This window comes from Pan troglodytes, chromosome 14 (genome assembly GCF_028858775.2).
Source record: "Pan troglodytes isolate AG18354 chromosome 14, NHGRI_mPanTro3-v2.0_pri, whole genome shotgun sequence".
Classification (NCBI taxonomy): Eukaryota; Metazoa; Chordata; class Mammalia; order Primates; family Hominidae; genus Pan; species Pan troglodytes.
The window spans coordinates 99,889,212-99,909,904 of NC_072412.2; the positions used below are offsets into that span (position 1 = coordinate 99,889,212).

The window sequence follows — 20,693 nt, forward strand, 5'->3', positions numbered from 1 at the left end:
CTTGAGTTAATTTTTGTATAAGGTGTAAGGAAGGGGTCCAGTTTCAGTTTTCTGCATGTGGCTAGCCAGTTTTTCCAGCACCATTTATTAAATAAGAAATCCTTTCCCCATCACTTGTTTTTGTCAGGTTTGTCAAAGATCAGATGGTTGTAGATGTGTGGTGTTATTTTTGAGGTCTCTGTTCTGTTCCATTGGTCTATATGTCTGTTTTGGTACCAGTACCATGCTGTTTTCATTACTGTCACCTTGTAGTATAGTTTGAACTCAGGTAGCATGATGCCTCCAGCTTTGTTCTTTGTCTTGGCTGTTCTTGTTCTTTGTCTTTGTTCTTTGTCTTGGATGGGTCTTCTTTGATTCCATATGTAATTTAAAGTAGTTTTTCCTAATTTTGTGAAGAATGTCAATGGCAGTTTGATGGGAATAGCAGTGAATCTATAAATTACTGTGGGCAGTATGGCCATTTTCATGATATTGGTTCTTCCTATCCATGAGGATGGAATGTTTTGCCATTTGTTTGTGTCCTATCTTATTTCCTTGAGCAGTGGTTTGTAGTTCTCCTTGACGCGGTCCTTCACATCCCTTGTTAGTTGTATTCCTAAGTATTTTATTCTCTTTGTAGCAATTGTCAATGGGAGTTCATTTATGATTTGGCACTCTGCTTGTCTATTGTTGGTATAAAGGAATGTTTGTGATCTTTTCACATTGATTTTGTATCCTGAGACTTTGCTCAAGTTGCTTATCAGCTTAAGGAGTTTTTGGGCTGAGATGATGGGCTTTTCTAAATATAGAATCATGTCTTCTGCAAACAGAGACAATTTGACTTCCTCTCTTTCTATTTGAGTATGTTTATTTCTTTCTCCTGCCTAATTGCCCTGGCCAGAGCTTCCGATACTATGTTGAATATGAGTGATGAGAGAGGGCATCCTTGTCTTGTACCGGTTTTCAAAGGGAATGCTTCCAACTTTTGCCCATTCAATATGATATTGGCTATGGGTTTGTCATAAATAGCTCTTGTTATTTTGAGATATGTTCCATCAATACCTAGCTTATTGAGAGTTTTTAACATGAAGGGATGTTGAATTTTATCAAAGGCTTTTTCTACATTTATTGAGATAGTCATGTGGTTTTTGCCTTTGGTTCTATTTATGTGATGGATTACATATATTGATTTGTATATGTTGAGCCAGCCTTGCATCCCAGGGATGAAGCTGACTTGATTGTGGTGGATGTGGTTTTTGATGTGCTACTGAATTCACTTTGCCAGTATTTTATTGAGGATTTTCACTTCGATGTTCATCAGGGATATTGGCCTGAAGTTTTCTTTTTTTGTTATGTTTCTGCCAGATTTTGGTATCAGTATGATGCTGGCTTCATAAAATGAGTTAGGGAGGAGTCCCTCCTTTTCAATTGTTTGGGGTAGTTTCAGAAAGAATGGTACCAGATTCTCTTTGTACCTCTGGTAGAATTCGGCTGTGAATCTGTCTGGTCCTGGGCTTTTTTTGGTTGGTAGGCTATTAATTACTGCCTCAATTTCAGAACTTGTTATTGGTTTATTCAGGGATTCAACTTCTTCCTGGTTTAGTCTTGGGAGGGTGTATGTGTCCAGGAAGTTATCCATTTCTTTTATATTTTCTAATTTATTTGCATAGAGGTGTTTATATTATTCTCTGATGGTAGTTTGTATTTCTGTGGGGTCAGTGGTGATATCCCCTTTATCATTTTTTATTGTGTCTATTTTATTCTTCTCTTTCCTTTTTTGTTAGCCTAGCTAGCAGTCTATCTATTTTGTTGATCTTTTTCAAAAAAAAAAAAAACAGCTCCTGGATTCGTTGATTTGTTGGAAGGATTTTTGTGTCTTTATCTCCTTCAATTCTGCCCTGATCTTAGTTATTTCTTGCCTTCTGCTAGCTTTTGGATTAGTTTGCTCTTGCTTCTCTAGTTATTTTAATTGTGATGTTAGGGTATCGATTTGAGATCTTTCTAGCTTTCTGATGTGGGCATTTAGTACTATAAATTTCCCTCTTAACACTGCTTTAGGTGTGTCCCAGAGATTCTGGTATGCTGTCTGTTTATTCTATTGGTTTCAAAGAACTTCTTGATTTCTGCCTTAATTTCATTATTTACCCAGGAGTCACTCAGGAGCAGGTTGTTCCATTTCCATGTAATTGTGCGGTTTTGAGTGAGTTAGTTAATCCTGAGTTCTAATTTGATGGCACTGTGGTCTGAGAGACTATTTGTTAATGATTTCAGTGCCTTTGCATTTGCTGAGGAGTGTTTTACTTCCAATTATGTGATCAGTTTTAGAGTAAGTGTCATGTGGCACTGAGAAGAATGTACACTCTGTTGATTTGGGGTGAAGAGTTCTGTAGATGTCTGTTAGGTCCACTTGATCCAGAGCTGAGTTCAAGTCCTGAATATCCTTGTTAATTTTCTATCTCATTGATCTGTCTAATATTGACTGGGGTGTTAAAGTCTCCCACTATTATTGTGTGGGAGTCTAAGTTTCTTTGTAGGTCTCTAAGAACTTGTTTTATAAATCTGGGTACTCTTTGATTAGGTGCATTTATATTTAGGATAGATAGCTCTTCTTTTTGAATTGATCCCTTTACCATTATGTAATGCACTTCTTTGCCTTTTTTGATCTTTGTTGGTTTAAAGCCTGTTTTGTCAGAGACTGGGCCAGAGATAATTTTTAAAATCAGAAATAAAAATGTTTTAATGCTCCTAAAAGGGCTGGGACCTTCTGCCTGGGTAATTTCTAGTCCTAAATTGGCCCTCTTTCCGGGTCATTCAGATCCTGGCTTATGTACTCCTCAGTCCCCTCTAGCTGTGCTCTCTTTCCAGCCTCTCCTGAAACACATTCCAGCCCAAGATCTCACAAGCATTTTAATTCATCGATTTGGGTGAAAGCAAAGGACATGTATATTCAGCGTGCCTGTCTCCAGCACTCCACAGGAGACAGCAGTGCCCCTAGTTACATTCATGCCATGGGCATTAATCAGCCTATACATAAACACTGCAGCCATGTTTTTCTTTTTCTTTTTCTTTTAATGAATAACTGGGTGCCAATGAGTGCATTTATCACAGTGCTTTTTAAATTGCTTCATTTTTTAAAATTCTTTTGTATGCTTCTCAGTGGGGAAAATATCTTGGTTAAGCTAAAATATACATGCAGCAGATCGGTAAGAGTAGGTGAGCATTGCTTCTAAAGAAAAGAGCAAAATTGGGTGCCATGGAATTCTGATACAACAACAAGGTAGATTGTGCTTACAGATTTCATTTTTCAAAGAGTTGATCATTAAGGACAAATTTAGATGACTTAATGAGAACATTGAAATGACACATTATCATCTTAATTCAAATTTCCCCCAAAAGAAGGAAAGTTGTTTTTTATTTTTTTAATTTTAATATGCTTCATCTATGTCACTTCAAAAAGATTCTAAACTCCATGAAGGCAGCACCATGGACAGCTTCTGTGCCCCTACAAATTTATAGTGACCCTCTTAGGCACATAACAAATAGTTATTAGATTAAGTTGAGCTTATTTTAATTGAGTTTTCAAGGTATTTTTCTACCTAGGAGAATCTTAAAAACATATCTTTTTGTAAATTTTTTAAATTTTACTTTAAGTTCCAAGATACATGTGCAGAATGTGCAGGTTTGTTATGTAGGTATACATGTGCCATGGTGGTTTGCTGCACCTGTCAACCTGTCATCTAGGTTTTAAGCTCCACATGCATTACGTATTTGTCCTAATGCTCTCCCTCCCCTTCCCTCTCACTCCCCAACAGGCTCCGGTGTGTGTTGTTCTCCTCCCTGTGTCCATGTGTTCTCACTGAATATCATATCATTTTTTTAAAATGAGTTTCTCTTCTTGCTTTCTCTAAAACACTTTGAAAATCACTATCTTCTAGGTTAAAGTCAGTGGCATTCAGCAAAGCCATTTCTGATTTTATGTCTCTTTTTCTCAAGAAGCAAATTGCAAGTGTATGTATAATCATATTGAGTCACACTTAATAATTATATTCTAGGGGAAGGTAAACATTCAGGATTCTCCTTACCGAAAACAGCAGTAAGATCGTTTTTAATCCAATGCCATCCAGACATAGCAGATAATGGCTAGCTCCCTGTGTCAAGAGACTTCACTCTTCATAAAGTCAATACTTAGACAAAAATCAGAATTGTTTCCTTCTTCCAAACCTACTCTGAATCTCTCTCACATCCCAAGGGAGAAATGGTTCCTCACCTGAAGCTAGCTGGTGTGCCTTTGGTGTACCATAATGCCTTGTAGAAGTTAAAGCAAATTCTCTGTTCCCTTCTGGACAACACTTTATTTTTTCTTGACCATCCCAATGTTTGTAATCAGAGGGGACATCATAAATGCTAAATCTGTTAAATATTAATTGGCTAGAATTCTGAACATTTAGGTCCTGTCAAACAAAAAGGGGAAATTATCTGAGTAGTTTATAAATATTGTCATTTGGCTGTTCCAGTTTGCTCTTACCACAAAATAAATTATCCTCAAATTTAGCAGGTTAAAATAATAATCCTACTATTATAAATCATGGTACTGTGTGCATTAGTCCATTCTTGTGCTTCTGTAAAGAACTGCTTGAGACTGGGTAATTTATAAAGGAAAGAGGTTTAATTGACTCACAGTTCTGCATGGCTGGGGAAATGCAGAATCATTTCCCCAGGAAACTTACAATCATGGCAGAAGGGGAAGCAAACATGTCCTTCTTCACATGGCAACGTAAGGAGAAGTATGAGCAAAGGGGAGGAAAAGCCCCTTATAAAACCATCAGATCTCATGAGAACTCACTCACTGTCATGAGAACAGCATGAGAACAGGATAACTGCCCCCATGATTCAATTATCTCCCACTAGGTCTCTCCCACAACACATGGAGTTTATGGGAACTACAATTCAAATGAGATTTGGGTGGGGACACAGCCAAACCATATCACTGTGGACCAGAAATTCAGGCAAGGCTCAACTAGTCGATTCTTCTGCTCCATGTGGTGCTGACTGGGTTCACCAAGTGGTAATCAGCTGGCAGATGGTCTGGTCTGGAAGGTTCAAAATGGCTTTGCTTATATGTCTGGCACCTTGGCAAGGGTGGATGGAGATCTAGGCTCAACTGGGACTGTCATCTGGAATCCCTACACATGCCCTCTCCAACACTGTGATCTCAGAGTAGATTCTTGTAAGAGACAGAAAGTGGTCTCTTAAATACTAGCTCTGGAAACTGGCAGAATGTCACTTCAACCATATGCTGTTAGTCATAAGAGTCACTGAGCCAATCCAGATTCAGAGGACAGGACATAAACCCCACCTCTCCGTGAAAAGAGTGTCGAAGATATTGCAGTCATCTTTAATTGGCAAAGATGCACATCATAAGAAAATAATGCAGCTTTGTATCTCTCACTAGTGAACTCATCCATCAAAAGGCAGCTATTATCAAAAGATTAATTTAACATAAAAAAGATCACCAGCTTTGCATCTTAAAGTCATCCATGTGCCTTTTACTCCCTTATTCCTCGTAGCAATTGCTGTCAATACTTCCACCAAAATATCTTACAAATTGGTCCTTTCCTTTCCCCTTACAGTACCTGGAGGTGGTGACTTATAAAAGCTAAGCTTTGTTATGAGCTAATTTTGTGCTAGACATTGTACTAAATAACTTTACAAGCGCGATTTCATTTCATTGTGCCTACCACCACTGAGGTATATACTGTCATAATCTCCATTGCATAGATTAAGAAAATAGGATTTTGTGAACTACATGACTTATACATTAACTCCCAGCCATTTAGTGGAGGAGTTTAGATTGAAACCTGGGCACCTGACTCCACAGTCTTCATTCCTAACCAGAAACTCCATGCTTACACAAGTAGAGGGCCTTGGCCCAGAGGCGTGGCTTTACCTGCATCCTGGCTCCTTGCCTTTGGTTGGGCATCTCTGGTGGAGCAGCTACATGCCCCCCACCAACCCTGTACTAACACAGAGTCAGTGTCTCTCTGTGTGCCTCCACACCTCACGCAGAGGTATCAGTTATTTCTAATATATCTAAATTTTATTTTCCAAACAAAAATTACATACTGCTTTAGGGAGGCAACAGTCTTCTTTAAGGAGAAACAAAACGGACAACACAGGAGAGGTAAGCAGAAAGGATCTGCTGATCATTAGCTGACATACTGTAACTGTCCTGGTTTAATTGGCAAGAGAAAACAGCTCCAAGAGCAGAGTTAAAAATAATGTTCCCAATATTTCAAAATATAAGTGGCACAGAGATAATTAAGACAGCCCAGGATGGCAGCCTCTGGAGTAAGTTATGCTATGTTGTGACTTAACTGGTTTCAGAGAAACTTACCAACTACTGCCTTGATGCTGCAAAGTTATTTTGTGTTTTCTTCACTTTGAGCTGAGAGAGAGGCTGAGGTGTCATGTCCTAAGGCATGGCTTTCCTTAGCCCCAAGGTGGGAAGGAAGTTCTCCTAAAACCCAGGGAGCTTGACTGATGACAGGCTTGCCCGGCAGGTGGGAACAAAACCAGTCAAGAATAGATGCACGTGGCTGCTCAGTGGGCCATGCAGACCCTCTGTCCACCTGGGGCCTGGGGTCAAAGAAGAGCCACCATTCACTATGAGGCCTTTTCCAAGTCCCAGGGCCGACAGTTCTGACCTTCCACTGCTTTGTCACCTCATCATGTTTGAACTTGGCCTCTACAGGCAGTAGCTATGAACCTGACCTTTTACAGTGGCCTCAAAATATATTGGAGGAGTTTTCTGAAAAGCTGCTTTTCCTTTCATGTCATGAATATTTAGAACAAAATGGGGAACTGGGGATGGGGGTTATTAAATCATATGAATACATGTATGTTTGTTTTTTAAATTTTTTTCTACTTTTAGACATCATGTTATTTGTGTAGATTTCTCTGGCCTTCCATCAGGTAGCTTTTTTTCAAACAACTTTGTCATCAGAAAAATATAAGCCCCAAAACACACTATTTATGTCCTTTGTCAGTCTTCCTCCTATTCTTCACAAAAACCTATGTATCATTATAATCAGTGCATCCATGTTATTTTATCTAGATGTTTCACACACAATTTTATCTGAGCTTTTCTAAGAATTTGAATAATTTGTGTGTGTTTTAGTAAAAGGAATACAGTGTTTCAGTGTATTTGCATACATTCACACTATTTAATGATTTATCAACAGATATTTTGATTAATAAGAACTACTGAAATTAATCAGTATAATAGTCATTAGTGTTCTTATTGTGGATAATAAAAAAAAACCACACATAACATGAAATCTACCCTCAGCAAATTTTTAAGTTCGCAAAAGATCTCACTAAGGATGATCCTGAAGTTTTGAGCCAGTGTATACTGGCTTTGGAGTCCTCAAAGGAGAATCTAATTTTATTTCATATTTTTATTTATATTGTGTTTTTAAAAAATTAGTAATGGCATAAACCAGATAAGAAACACATAAAGCAGCGTATTCTGACTGGTGATCTACATTAAAAGAAAAATAAATAGGTGCCTACTTATGTAAAAAATGTATTATCTTGGTTTATATAACAAGGCAAATGAATTGAGATAACGAATAGAAATACAGGAACCAGTAGTTTGGGCAAATGGGGCCATTTAGTTTTATGTTTAATAGTGCTGGGTCATCAATAGGATTGCCTTTTCCCAAGGCCAAGAAGGCACCTGCTTAGGAGAGGGTTAACTTGAGCACTTTTATTGTGGTTGGGGGAGATGAGTTTGCAGGCTTCAGAACCTACAAGCCTAGTACCATGGTCAGAGTTCAACGTGAAACAGAAACATTGAAATTACCACAGGGAAACTCTCTCACTTTATGGTACAAATCAAACAGCTTCTCACCTTACCTATAGAAGATAAGTTCTACTAGAGGAGAGAGTGTTTTAATTTCAACAAGAAGAGAACCTGCTAAGAGATGATTTCAACCCCATAACTTTAAACTGTGACTCTATGTTAAGTCCTTATGATCCAACCTTAAAACGTGTCCTTTTTCCCCCAGGCCACAGTAGCTTTCAGACTTTGAATACAGCTGATGTCTTCAACAGAAAACTAAATCTTTCCAAGCAATACTGAGTTCATTTCAGTTCAGTGTAATTTCGTCAACTTTTTTGAGAGCTTATAATGTGATGGGTACCATAATAGGCCTTGAATATACAAAACCAAATTAGAGAAGCTCCCCTGTCCCCCAAAAGATGTTAAAGTGCAAATGCTGAAAGGAATGCTGAGTAGTGTGATCACATCCAGACAGATCTGTACATATTGAGAGATCCAGAAATGCTTCACACAGTAGATATGCTTCAACTGGGTCTTGACTTTTGTGCATCCAAATTCACAAATCAGCACTTCTTCCCTCATATTCTCAGTTTTCCCCAGACTCCAGAAGAAGATGGGTGAGACCTCCTTTTCTAAGTGCAGCTGATCCCTGACCTAATACTGTTTTTACTTCATGTGGAATCATTAGATATATTTAACATTCTGCATTTGGACTAATTTTCTTATTTTCAGCCCTGGTTCTAGACATATAAAATAATTTTGAATCTTCAAACAAAATACAGTCGTCCTAAGATTCAGTCATCTATTTCATTTTGGACTATATGAAAGCAAATTTAAAAACGTGAATGCACCGTTATTTTTCATCCAGTTGTTTTAACAATGTTTAAACACAGGTTGGGAACCTGGAGCTCCCAGTTTGCAAATAAATCATGTTCCTGTATTTTAACAGATGCAATGCTCTTGGTGGCAGAGCGACTGGAGGGGCCATTCAACATTGAGTCGGTCATGGACCCGATAGATGTCAAGATTTCTGAAGCCATTATGAACATGCAAGAAAACAGCATGCAGGTGTCTGCAAAGGTATTTGCATTAGTAATGTATCTGCCAATACATGTATGTTATACAGGTGCAGTAACCTAAAAACGAAGTAACTAGATATGTCAGCTGGGCTTATAAATTCTAATATGCTGTCAGCGAGCTTTTCCTGTTGAGCCACAAATTTGCTACTTCATTAAAAATGTCCAACAAAATGGCATTGAGAAGGAAAGCAATTTTTTAGCTTGCAACTACTCAATCACGAAGAAATTATGGGCTGCCAAAAAGTTTCAGAGAGCCCCAAGTATGTTGACTAATCCCTCACATTTGTGAGCAATTTGGGGGGAATTTTCTTTTTAATGTTTGAAATGTCTGCACACCCTCGCCCTGTTCTCTGTCTAGCAACTTCTAATTATATCTTCAGCTGTGCAGACCAGGCACATGTTCTATATTTTCCATTGTAAATAATTAAACATCCCATCTGACTTCCTTTTAAGACTATGGTGTAACTTTCATTAACAAATCTTCAGGAGAAAATGCTCCTTTGTATGAAGTCAAGCACACATGAAAAGAAAAAAAGTAGCACATTTTCATAAATCATATGAGACAGAGCTCCTGGGTTTGCAGCTGTGCAACACAAATGCCAGGTGCACAATTTTTGTTTGTCTCCACCCAGTTGAAGATAAACAGGACCCGCCTTAAGCAAAATTGAGAAGTTTGCAGTGGGTCTCCCGCCTCTTCCTTCATCAACCTTTTTCTCCCATAGTGATGACTGCACAATGCCCTTCTGTTCTCTTGACTAGTATCCCTTTCATGAAACACTAACCAAATCTATATCAGTCCTTTAAACCCAGCGACTGAGTGATTGCATTTTAATTGAAAGTCATTTACACTAAAATATGTCGGGCAAAGAGTTGCATGATTAGCTTTCTTTAATTTTTAAAATCCTTTGTGAAAGAGATTTCAAATATAATCACAGAGGAGGGGACAGGTAGTAGGAAGACATTGCAGAGCAAGAAAAAGGAGCCATGGATTCCTACTAGGTCTCCTTGGCTAAGCATGATTCAAACTAGGTTTGGGCTTTTCAGGGTGAACTGGTAGGATGAAGGAGAAGAAAGAATCTGGCCTGGGTCCCTTTTTCTCCGTGGGAGATGGATGAGCTAGAGTTTCATAGGCCTTTTTGGGGGTTTTAATGAGCTCAGTGTAGCCTGTATAAAGGAGGATGCTCCAAATTACCATCACCTGTTGGGGAAATAGCACATTTGGGGTTTCCATGAAAGGCCATTTTCTTTCTTTCCTGTGGAAAAAATAACAATCATCCATTCCTCTCAAATCTATGCCTAGAAACCAATTAATGTTATTGTGAAAGGCACGGTATCCCGTTGGTGCTCAAGTAATCAGGTGCTAGGATTGCTAATGTTAAAAACAGCTCTAGAGACTAGGACAGGAGGAACACATGGACAAAATTATCTGCAGTTTGAGACCATCACAACTTCTTAGAAGTAGGTGTCTGTTTCCATTGGTGCGTGTGCATACATTTTCCAAGTCAAGTATTCTTTTCTATCCTTTTCATTCCATTCATTCATTCATTCATCAAATATTTATTGGGAATCCATGTGGCAGACATGGCTTTGTACTGGGGACAGGAGTGAATAAGGCACCATTCCAGCCCTCAGTAAGCTTACTTTCTAAAAGGAGAGACAGACACTGAACAGATCAGCAATTATATAAATTAACTAACATAACATAGCACCAGACAATAATAAGTAATAGGAAGAAGCTTCTCCTCCCCCAGGGCCTGGACATATTTGAACAGGAAGTTTCTATCACTTATTATATATTTTTTTCAAGGAACCTCAGTTTCTCTAAAAGCAACAGCTTCCTCACTGGTCTCCTGGCTTCCACTCTGAAACCCCCTCCAATTTATTCTTCATCCAGTAGCCAAAGTATTTCTACAACATCAATAAGGTCATGCACCACACCCACCTCCCTCCATGTCCCCAGTCTCCCACTTTGCCTTTCAGTGGCTTCTTTTGTACTTAGAATGGAATAAAACTCCTGCAAGCTCTTGCATTATCTGGCCCCTGCCTACCTTCTAACCTTGTTTAATACCACTGGCCCTTTTGTTTACTTGTTCAGCCACATGGTCTCTCTCTCAGCTCCTTGAGTATACTTGTAGCTCCTCTCTTCTGTAATGTTTTTCACTCTTCTCACCTTTCAGTATGTCCATCTTGCAATTCTCTATCACAGAAATCTGTCACAGCATCTAATATATATATATATATGTATTTGTTTGGTATTTGTTCCCTACCAGTCTTCTCCTGACTTCACTCACTGAAACTCCATGAGTGACTGGGATCCCAGCTGTGTAGCTAGAACACAGCCCAGCACTTGGCACATAGAAATTGTAGGCAGATGCTTGTTGAATACATAATAAAGAAAAAAAGGAAATGCACCAGTGAGTAGCTGCAAACAACTGTTAAGAAATGGACCCATTTCAAGCAAAGAAACCATGCCTTCTCAAGTCTGACAGAGCTTAAAGGTAAAAAAGAAAAAGGAAAAGAGAAACCACTTCTGTAATAGTTACACTGTTTGTCCTCAACCAGTTTGTCTTGAGTCTGCTGCATGGCTGGTCATTTCACTCCTGCACCCTGCTTTCTTTGTGGAGTTACATTTCTTCACTTAAAACTAAAAGAGCTCTTTTTTTAGGAGAGTTGGACTGTTCACACAGGGAGATGACTGGGAGGCCAGCTTCAAGTTTAAAAAATGTTATTTCTGAGAGCATAGTCTACATACATGGAATCCAATGTCTGAAATCACTCCCACAAAGTTTTGTAGTGTAACAAGTCAGGGTAACTAATGTCACTCTCCCGCCATACAAATTCATGGAATTTGTGGCACAGTGTGGAGGTTAGACAGTTCGATGTTCCTCCTTTACATTGCTACTGGTTCCCTATGTCCATCCAAACGTAGAAAAATAAATAAATCTTTAATAAAAGGAACACAGGACCAGATATCAGGGGACCTGGATTTTAGGTATGTCTAGTTTACTCACTGATATCACAAAGACAGATTTTAAGTTCCTAATATATACTAAGTGTTGAAATATCCCTTAGTGCTCCATCCTCATCTATAAAATAGCTAGATACAAAGAAGAAATAATACGGTTTTATGGAATATCTTTGCAAATTAAAATGGCAGTTCTCAAGTTGGGGTTCATGGTGTTCTAGGGGCCTCCATGACCATTTTGAGTTGTCTGAGAAATCAAAACTATTCCTTATGATAAAACAAACAGGATTTGCCTTTCCCCACTATGTTGACATTTGTATTGATGGCACAAAAACAATGCTAGCAGTTTAGTATGAATCAAGTCAGTGGCATAAAAACAGTTTTATTTAAGAAATATTTAATGAAGTAATAAAAATCATTAATTTAAAAGAAGAGGCAAGGTGTGGTGGCTCTCACCTGTAACCCAGCATTTTGGGAGGCCGAGGCAGGAGGATAACTTGAGTCCATGAGTTCAAAAGCAGCCTAGACAACACAGACAGACTCCCATCTCTACAAAAAATAAAAGCCCAGCGTGGTGGTATGAGCCTGTAGTCCCAGCTTCTTGGGAGACGGAGGTAGAAGGTTCACTTGAGCCAGAGAGGTCGAGGCTACAGTGAGCTATGATTATGCCATTGCACTCCAACCTGGGCGACAGGATGAGACTCTGGCTCTAGAAAGGTAAAAAAAAAAAAAAAAAAAAGAAAGAAAAAAAGAAATTGGCCCAGTGCAAAGAATCTGCTAACTAAATGATTATCTTCTTTAAATTTATTTTTAATTGTCAAATAAAATTGTATATACATGTGATGTTACAAGATTGTTTTGAAATATGTATACATTGTGAAATGGTTAAATCAAGCTAATTAACAAATGCATTGCACCTCACATATTTATCATTTTTTGTGGTGAGAACACTTAAAATCTACTCTCTCAGCAATTTTCAAGTATAAAATACCTTGTTATTAACTATAGTTTAGGTCAAGTATTAAAAATTCTTCAAGAGATCAGATGGGCTATTTATTACTAGAATGCAAATCAGACATTTTTGTGGAATTTTTCCAACTACATTATTACAGTATTGCTGTTAATAAAGAATGTACTTTAATATGATACATATCTTTGTAAGAAATGTTAAAATCAAGAGTAGAAATAATATAGGGAGACCGGGCATGGTGGTTCACACCTATAATCCCTGCACTTTGGGAGGCCCAGGTGGGCAGATCACCGGAGGTCAGGAGTTCGAGACCAGCCTAGCCAATATGGCGAAACCCCATCTCTACTAAAACTACAAAAATTAGCTAAGCATGGTGGTACATGCCTGTTAATCCCAGCTACTCAGGAGGCTGAGGCAGGAGAATCTCTTGAACCTAGGAGGCAAAGCTTGCAGTGAGCCAAGATTGCACCACTCCACTCTAGCCTGGGCGAGAGAGCAAGACTCCATCTCAAAACAAAAAAGAAAAGAAAGGAAAAAAAAGGGATAATATAGGGCATGTAAGAGTCCACTCACATGAGAGGACACAGGACCAAGGGTCAAAAAAATGGCAGAAACAAAATAGTATGTCTGGTACGGCTGGTACAGAGAAAAAAGGATGCAAGGAATTAAGGAAGAGGAGAGAACAGCCAAACTTTTCAGGAAAGAGGGAAAGGAAGCCAGGAGCCTAATGTGGAAGACGGAGTTAAGGAAGAACTAAAGCCAGCTTTAAATATCACGGAGAGGTAAAGGTGGCTGGAATTTAGACAAATTCCATGGGAAAGAGGTAAAGGTGGCTGGAATTTAGACAAATTCCATGGGAAAGAGGTAAAGGTGGCTGGAATTTAGACAAATTCCATGGGAAACACCAACAGGATTTGCTGGTGGAACAGATGTATTCTGAAAAGAGATTTTTTTCATCAAGGGAATGGAATTTACTTTTAAATTTAGAAATATGTAGTTTCATTTTCCATATAAGCCACATCCATGAAATTATAATACACATGAACTAGAGTCTAAAATCTATATTCTAGCTAAGAACTGGGTGATTGAATTTATCTTTTTTTTTTTTCAAAGAAACCCTGGGACACTCTTGATAAACAGTCTCATCACATTTGAAGTTCTGGATTTCCAGACTGAGGCTGAGAATTTACATAACCAGAAATATGGTTAACTTCTGAGAGGCAAGCTCCAGGTGAGGCCAGAAGCTAACTCCTAATTAGGGCCAGTTATCCTGAGAGTTGTAAAGTTTAGAAATTAAAATAACTTTTTCCTCTAGGATATGATTGGCAACTTCTCCTTTGGAAATCATTTATTTTATTAAAGCAGTTACTATTAGAAGTCATTCCCAGAGCCTCTTTCAGAAAAGCAACAATATTTATAACTGCCAACTCGTATTTATTGAGTGCTTACTGCCAGGGACAATACTAAGTGTTTTACATGGTTTCTATTGTGTAATATTTATAATAGTGCCTGTGATGAGATAGAGCTCCCTATTTCGCAAAGACAGAAAAGTTATTTTCCAAGATAGAGAAGTTAGGTGACTTACCAAGGTCTCACGGTGCAAAGGGTAGAAGAGCATCTGATTCCAAAGCCCATCTCGCTAATCGATGCATAACCCTAACCCTAACCCTAACCCTAATGATGTCAGTGCCCACTGAGTCAATCTCACACAAGGGCAAGGTTCAGTAAATATTTCCTGAATAGATTAAGTATTAGGAGAAAGTTCAACAGCCTTCAGCAAAACCTGCAATGAGAAGGTAAGGAAAAGGTAGCAAAGCCAGGACGACCCAAGCTCCCTCCTGCCTGATTCCCTTTACAACTATGCCTAGTACTTCCATATGATAAATTCTAATTAAATATTTCTCTTATCCAGCCCTGTCATTCATTGCTTCCAGGCTCTCCTAGAGTTTTGATAGTACACAATATAAAATTATTTTTCTCTCTTATGTATCTCTTATGTATCTCTCTTATGTTTACGAAGGCCAAAGGTGAACACAACACAGTTTCAGATGGGATGTCTCTTTCCCCAAACTCTCACATCATATCTAGGAGAAGGAATAGCTAATCTTTTTCTGCCTAATAATTGAGATCATGAATAAGTGGGACTTGGAGACTAAAGAAAAGATTTATTCTCACCATGTATGTTCATGCTTCAGTCTTGTCTCAGATCTGTTTTTATAGGGACTGTCAGATCCATTTTCTCTCCTATTTGGCCCACAAGGAAGCTATTAGGGATGAGGCGCATTGAGATTATTTCCAAAAAATATATTGGCTATGACTAGTTGTATAACCAAGTTAGAATATTTTGGTAATAACATGACGCTCATTTCAAACTCCATTTGTATACTTTTTGTACAATATTATATGTATGTATACATTTTTAAAGACCAGGAGCAAGAGCATATTAAAACTTTCCCAATTTCCTTTTGAGGAAAGAATATCCTAGTAACAGTGACAACCATGGTTACCCTTGGTTGAACACCTGCTGTATTCTTTCAACGAATACTCTACCAAGTACCAGGCACAAGGAATACAATACAGAATGCTATGGTTTGGCTCTGTGTCCCCACCCAAATGTCATCTCTGAATTGTAATCCCCGTAATCCCCACATGTCAAGGGAGGGAACTGGTAGGAGGTGATTGGATTACGGGGACAGTTTTCCCCATGCTGTTCTCGTAATAGTGAGTGAGTTTTCACAAGATCCAATGGTTACATAAGTGTTTGACAGTTCCTCCTTCACACACTCTCTCTCACCCACCGCCATGTAAGACACGCCTGCTTCTCCTGCCATGATTTTAAGTTTCCTGAGGCCTCCCCAGCCATGGGGAACTGTGAGTCAATTAAACCTCTTTTCTTTGTAAATTACCCAGTCTTGGGCAGTTCTTGATAGCAGTATGAAAATGGACTAATACAGAGGACAAGACAGAGTCCTTGCTCTGGTGACATCTTGGTCTTTCTAGATGCCTTATGTATTTATTTCAAATCCTCACTGCACTCTTGTAAAGAACATTCATTTCTTTATTATACAGGTAAGAAATGTTAAGTCTAGAGAGATTAAGTAGCAAGCCTGAGGTCGTGTAACAAACAAGTGGTGTAACGGGGATTGCAGCCCAGGTCTGTCAGATTCAAAGACAAAGACTTTCCCAGCATGCCATGCTGTTTCCTCAGTAATTACCTTCCCACCAGCACCAGATAGACTTCAGCCTTTGAGGAGCCAGCCATTTAAGGGAGGACTGTTACCCACAGCATACTATATATAGGGAACCTATTGATAACAAATGTAGTTGTTAGTGCTTCAAGCCCCAACCAAGCTTACTACATTCACCAATTTCAATCCTCATCAAAAGCAGGGAAGAGCCTTCATTATTCCACTATCTTCCACAACCGCAGTTACCCAACAGTTCAGAACTTTGCAGATTTGTGGAAATTCCCCAAGGGAAGGGAGAAAAAACCTGAATCTCTGCCTTTGAATTTCAGATGTGTTGATAACCTTCTTCCTATCCTATCAGGGAAGATGAAACTGATCTCACTAGATATCATTTAACTATATTCAGAATAATTTCAAACCTAATATCTAGGAAAAGATTGGTTTGTCAGAGATAATCTAAATTAAGAAGGAAGACTTATTACATTCCAATTGAAACCAACCATTCAATTAATTCTTACTACCGACGAGGGTAGAACCCATTAAAGAAGAGCAGGATGGCCTTCAGGTACTTAATTTTCTCTAGACAGTTTTTCCCAATCCACAGCTCAAATGAAGATTAAAAAAAAAAAAAAAAACCCTAAGAGAACAGAACAGAGAATGTAATAACTTCTGTCTCTAGCTATTGGGGCTTAGTTTCCTCATCTGTGAAAGGAGGGGTTAATCTAAATGTCCCCTACCAGCTCTAATAGTTTATAGTTTTATGAACATTATCGCCTTGATTATTACAGGTTTCTTTTTCCAGCATCCAGATCTTTTTTTTTTCTCCAGATCTTTTTCCTTTCAAAATGTTCGGGGAAAATAATATCTTGGAAATTCAGATGGAGAGAATATCTTCTTTCAGATATCAGGATTAGTTTAGAATTTAGTTCAAATAAATATATTTTTGTTCCAGTAGCATTTATCTGTTTTTTCCTTTGAGCTCCTGTATTAGCATGTCCGTTGTAAGGCAGTGAGCATATTATTCCTTTTTTTACGGTTATTTTTGTGCTTACTTTCTCCTGCCCAGGATTATAAATTATTTGAGGACAAGAGTTACATCTTATTCATTCTAACATTCTGCAAAGAGTCTTCCTAACATATTGTTTTACACATGGAAGAAACAGTACATTGTGCTGAGTTGAATTCAGAACATGAAAATATAATGCCAGAGAGACTTCCAGCGATAAGGAATAGAAAATACCTTAAAATGTACTTGAAGTTAGTCTAGTATTCTTTAGACTAGGATAGCAGTTACCAGGTCAGATTTTTGACATGAGACTGACATGGGATCTAGTTGTTCTATGTTGGGTGATTTGGGGCAAAATTTTTATCTGTCTAAATTAACTCACATTAAAAATGAGAACGACTATAGTACCTACTCATAAGGTTGTTTGAGAGCACAATGATATAATCCATGTAAAATGTTTACCATGGAGTAAGTCAAATCAAAACCACTCCCAAAGGCTAAGCATTTTAATTGCTATTATTAAAAATATCTATGGTACCTAAATTCTAAAGAGCACTGACTCATTGGTCTTGTCTCACCTATGATAGTCTGTGGGGTTGTTTTTAGCACCTAAGGTCGGAAGATCAGACTTGCAATCCACACCCCTTCATTAAACCCATGGATGTATGATGTTATTTTTGATGGCAGGGAATCACTTAGAAAGGGAGATGGATCTCTAAATAAATGTCTATGAACAAGGCTTTTAGGAGAAAGCAGGCTCAAGGGAAGGGGTAGTGCAGGAGACTGTGTCAGCAATCCAACTCTAGTCTGTGCCTGTTGGCTACATCAACACCTCCATAGCAAAGAGCTTTAGAGGAATTTCCATGTAATAATAATTTCCACACTATTCTTACATTGAGAGAAAAATTGGCCTGCTTCATTGACAGGTTGTTTGGTCCCTTCTGCCTGATTTCTAAGAAAAAAGTGAATGGCCATACTATTTATAAAGCTTTACATTCTATTTCTACTTCTTTAGTTTTGTTTTTAAAGGAAAAGAGCATGTTCTCAATGATTTCTAAATTCACAGTATCTTCTCTATTCAAATTCTATTTGTATTCTGCCTATCAGTTCCCACTTACTGCGCTCCACCGAGAAACAGGGACCTTGAAACATCGTTTATTCTTTGATGACTTCATTACCCAGCACACATAAAATTGGGGTTTGTTCTATTCCTGCTTGTAATATTGCTGGATAACAGAGTCAGATTTTTCAGGTGCTAGGGCAGAGGGAAGAGGGAAGCACACCTTTTTTTAGAAAGTAAAATGAAGGTTTGAAAACATGCTTATGATGCATTTATGTGATACGCATCCAGAGCAAACTAGTTTTAACTTTCCTTGCATGTAAAAGGGATACAACAAAAGTGTTCTCCTTTTGATGATAAAGAAAAACTCCTTTTTCTCTAATCTTTAGAGATTTATCTGAAGATTTGCTTTCACTTTAACTTCAGGGCCGTAAGATGAGAAGATTACATTTAATGTAGCCTACTCAAGAATAAATGATTGAAACACAATTCAGCTTTAACACTCAATGTGTATTCTTAGGAACAAGAGAAGGTGCTCTCCTGGTCTCCTGAAAAAAAGTCTCCTTCTGACTTCTTCCTACTTAAGAGAAGAGCACCTGCCATGGAACTGTGCTTCTCATGGGCAGTGAAGTATTGTGTTAGAGAAATTTCAATGGCCTCTGCCCAGTCTCATAAATACACCTCCTTATCCCAGCTCTCAGCACTTCCCTTCTGTGTGGTGATATGCAATCTGGTTTGGTTCTGATCGAGTCATTGCCTCAGCCAGCCTACATGTAAACATGTGAAGGAGTCACATCTGTGGGGGAAACATGCTCATTTGTAGTGTTTGCCCGTTCCTGTGGTGTAATTACTCCCTCGTGCAGATTTCAAACTACCCACATAATGTCACTGAACACAGAGTAGAACACCCTGATGTAACATTTCCTCCTTATAGATACGACTGACACGATTAACCTTAAGAGCGTAGATAACAGTAAAATAATTAGAAAGTAATGAGATTTTAGTATAATTATTAACTTTGTTATTAATATAATTCATATAACTGTAAGTTTATACAACTTAATTTTTAATAATCAATGTGTTTGTTAATAAACACATTAATAATGTGTTTATTATTATTAACAATGTGTTTGTTAAACGCAGTTGTTACTGGCTTATGAAATTCCTAAAAACTTAACATGTAGTTGCATGGCCCAGTAAGACCTGGGTCCAGCATACCACTGCTTTTCTAGGAAGATTTCTCAGATGCTCCAGCCTGGGTGAGTTGCCCCTGTGGGTGTTCCGTCACACTTCTTACATTCTATAATTGCCTGATTTCTTCTCCAAACCCTCTTGGGAGCAGGGACGTGTCCAACTGGCATATCCCCAGCACTTATGTTTGTGACACTCAACAAATATTTGTTGAATCGTAGGTGGAAGGAATGGTAGAGCCCGTCTGATGTAAATTACATGCTTACTTATATTCTGCAAAGTGATCTTACAGAACTGCTTTAAACCTTACAAGCAAAGGGCATATGAAATAATAATCATTTAGTCAGGCCAAGAGGATTAGGGCTTTTTTCCTCTCCACACTCAAAAATTTGCTTTGTAAAGTTCCTTGTAACTCCTCCTTCCTCACCATTTGGAAGAAAATATCAAGGTGTTTTGCTGCCCGAGAAATGCAAATCCTTCAGGGAAAAATATCTTCTCATGCAATGCAAATGAAAAGAATTTCTTTTATTGTAGAAAAGATTTTAAGAAGTATGCAATACATCCGACAGATATTCTGGAACCAAGCTGTGTGAGCATCAGGAGTAAATTTTTTAAACCTTAAAACTGACACAGTAGCTGGCTTTTTAAAATTGAGGCCAATGAAAAGTGGACAAAACTAAAACTGATGGCTTGCCTTGGTTCAGTAGAACCCAAAATTCTCCTAACAGAGTGCTGAACCCATCCAGGGACATAGAGTTTGCCAGAGAACTTGGCCTGAGGACCATTGTAATCAATCTTTAAGGAAAGAAAAGCATGAATCAGGGAGCAAAGAGAAAAACAAAATGAGAGGAAAGGGAAGAAAAAAGATGACTAGAGAAGAGATTATTCTAAGATCTAAGGATGAATAACTGTTTTGTTAGAAGGCAACCCATAAAAAAAATTACCACACTAATTTCAAAAAAAACCTGACATTTAAAATGCCTTTGTAGTGAGTATAATAGTTTTATATCTAAAGAAAAAGTCATCATCAAGATGTTTTAAGTTTATATTCAGGAAAACACTTTTTATGCTATTAGATGAATGCTGTTAGAAATCCCCTAAAAGTGTGTGAAATGAATTTCTAAGGTGCCAGTTATCTTATGTAATAGTATAATGTAGCTCCTTTTGCTACTACTTTTAATGAAATTTTTTTAACATATTTCAACTAATTCTGATTTGCTTCCTAATGATACGTGAATGCTCCCAGGCACACACATTTCAGTCACCACTTCCACTTTGAGAAAGGCCCTAGCTCTGTGCTTAACCTAGACCATCACTGGCAGGGATAGGATACAACTGCTCCAATGTACAGGTGCCGCTGTTTATCATTTTGACAGATTGGTGATACCAGGAAGTAAAGAGCCCAAGTTGTC

The 20,693-nt window shown here is 38.2% G+C and overlaps 1 protein-coding gene across 2 annotated transcripts in view; it reads left to right on the top strand.

Moving 5' to 3' along the window:
* GPC6 (glypican 6) overlaps nucleotides 1-20,693 on the top strand; it is a 1,182,651-nt gene that overhangs the window by 1,047,445 nt on the left and 114,513 nt on the right. For both annotated transcript variants that reach the window (XM_003952414.6, XM_509698.7), the window contains exon 5: nucleotides 8,772-8,902. In XM_003952414.6, the coding sequence (XP_003952463.1) occupies nucleotides 8,772-8,902 (131 nt within the window). The remainder of the gene's footprint in view (nucleotides 1-8,771; nucleotides 8,903-20,693) is intronic.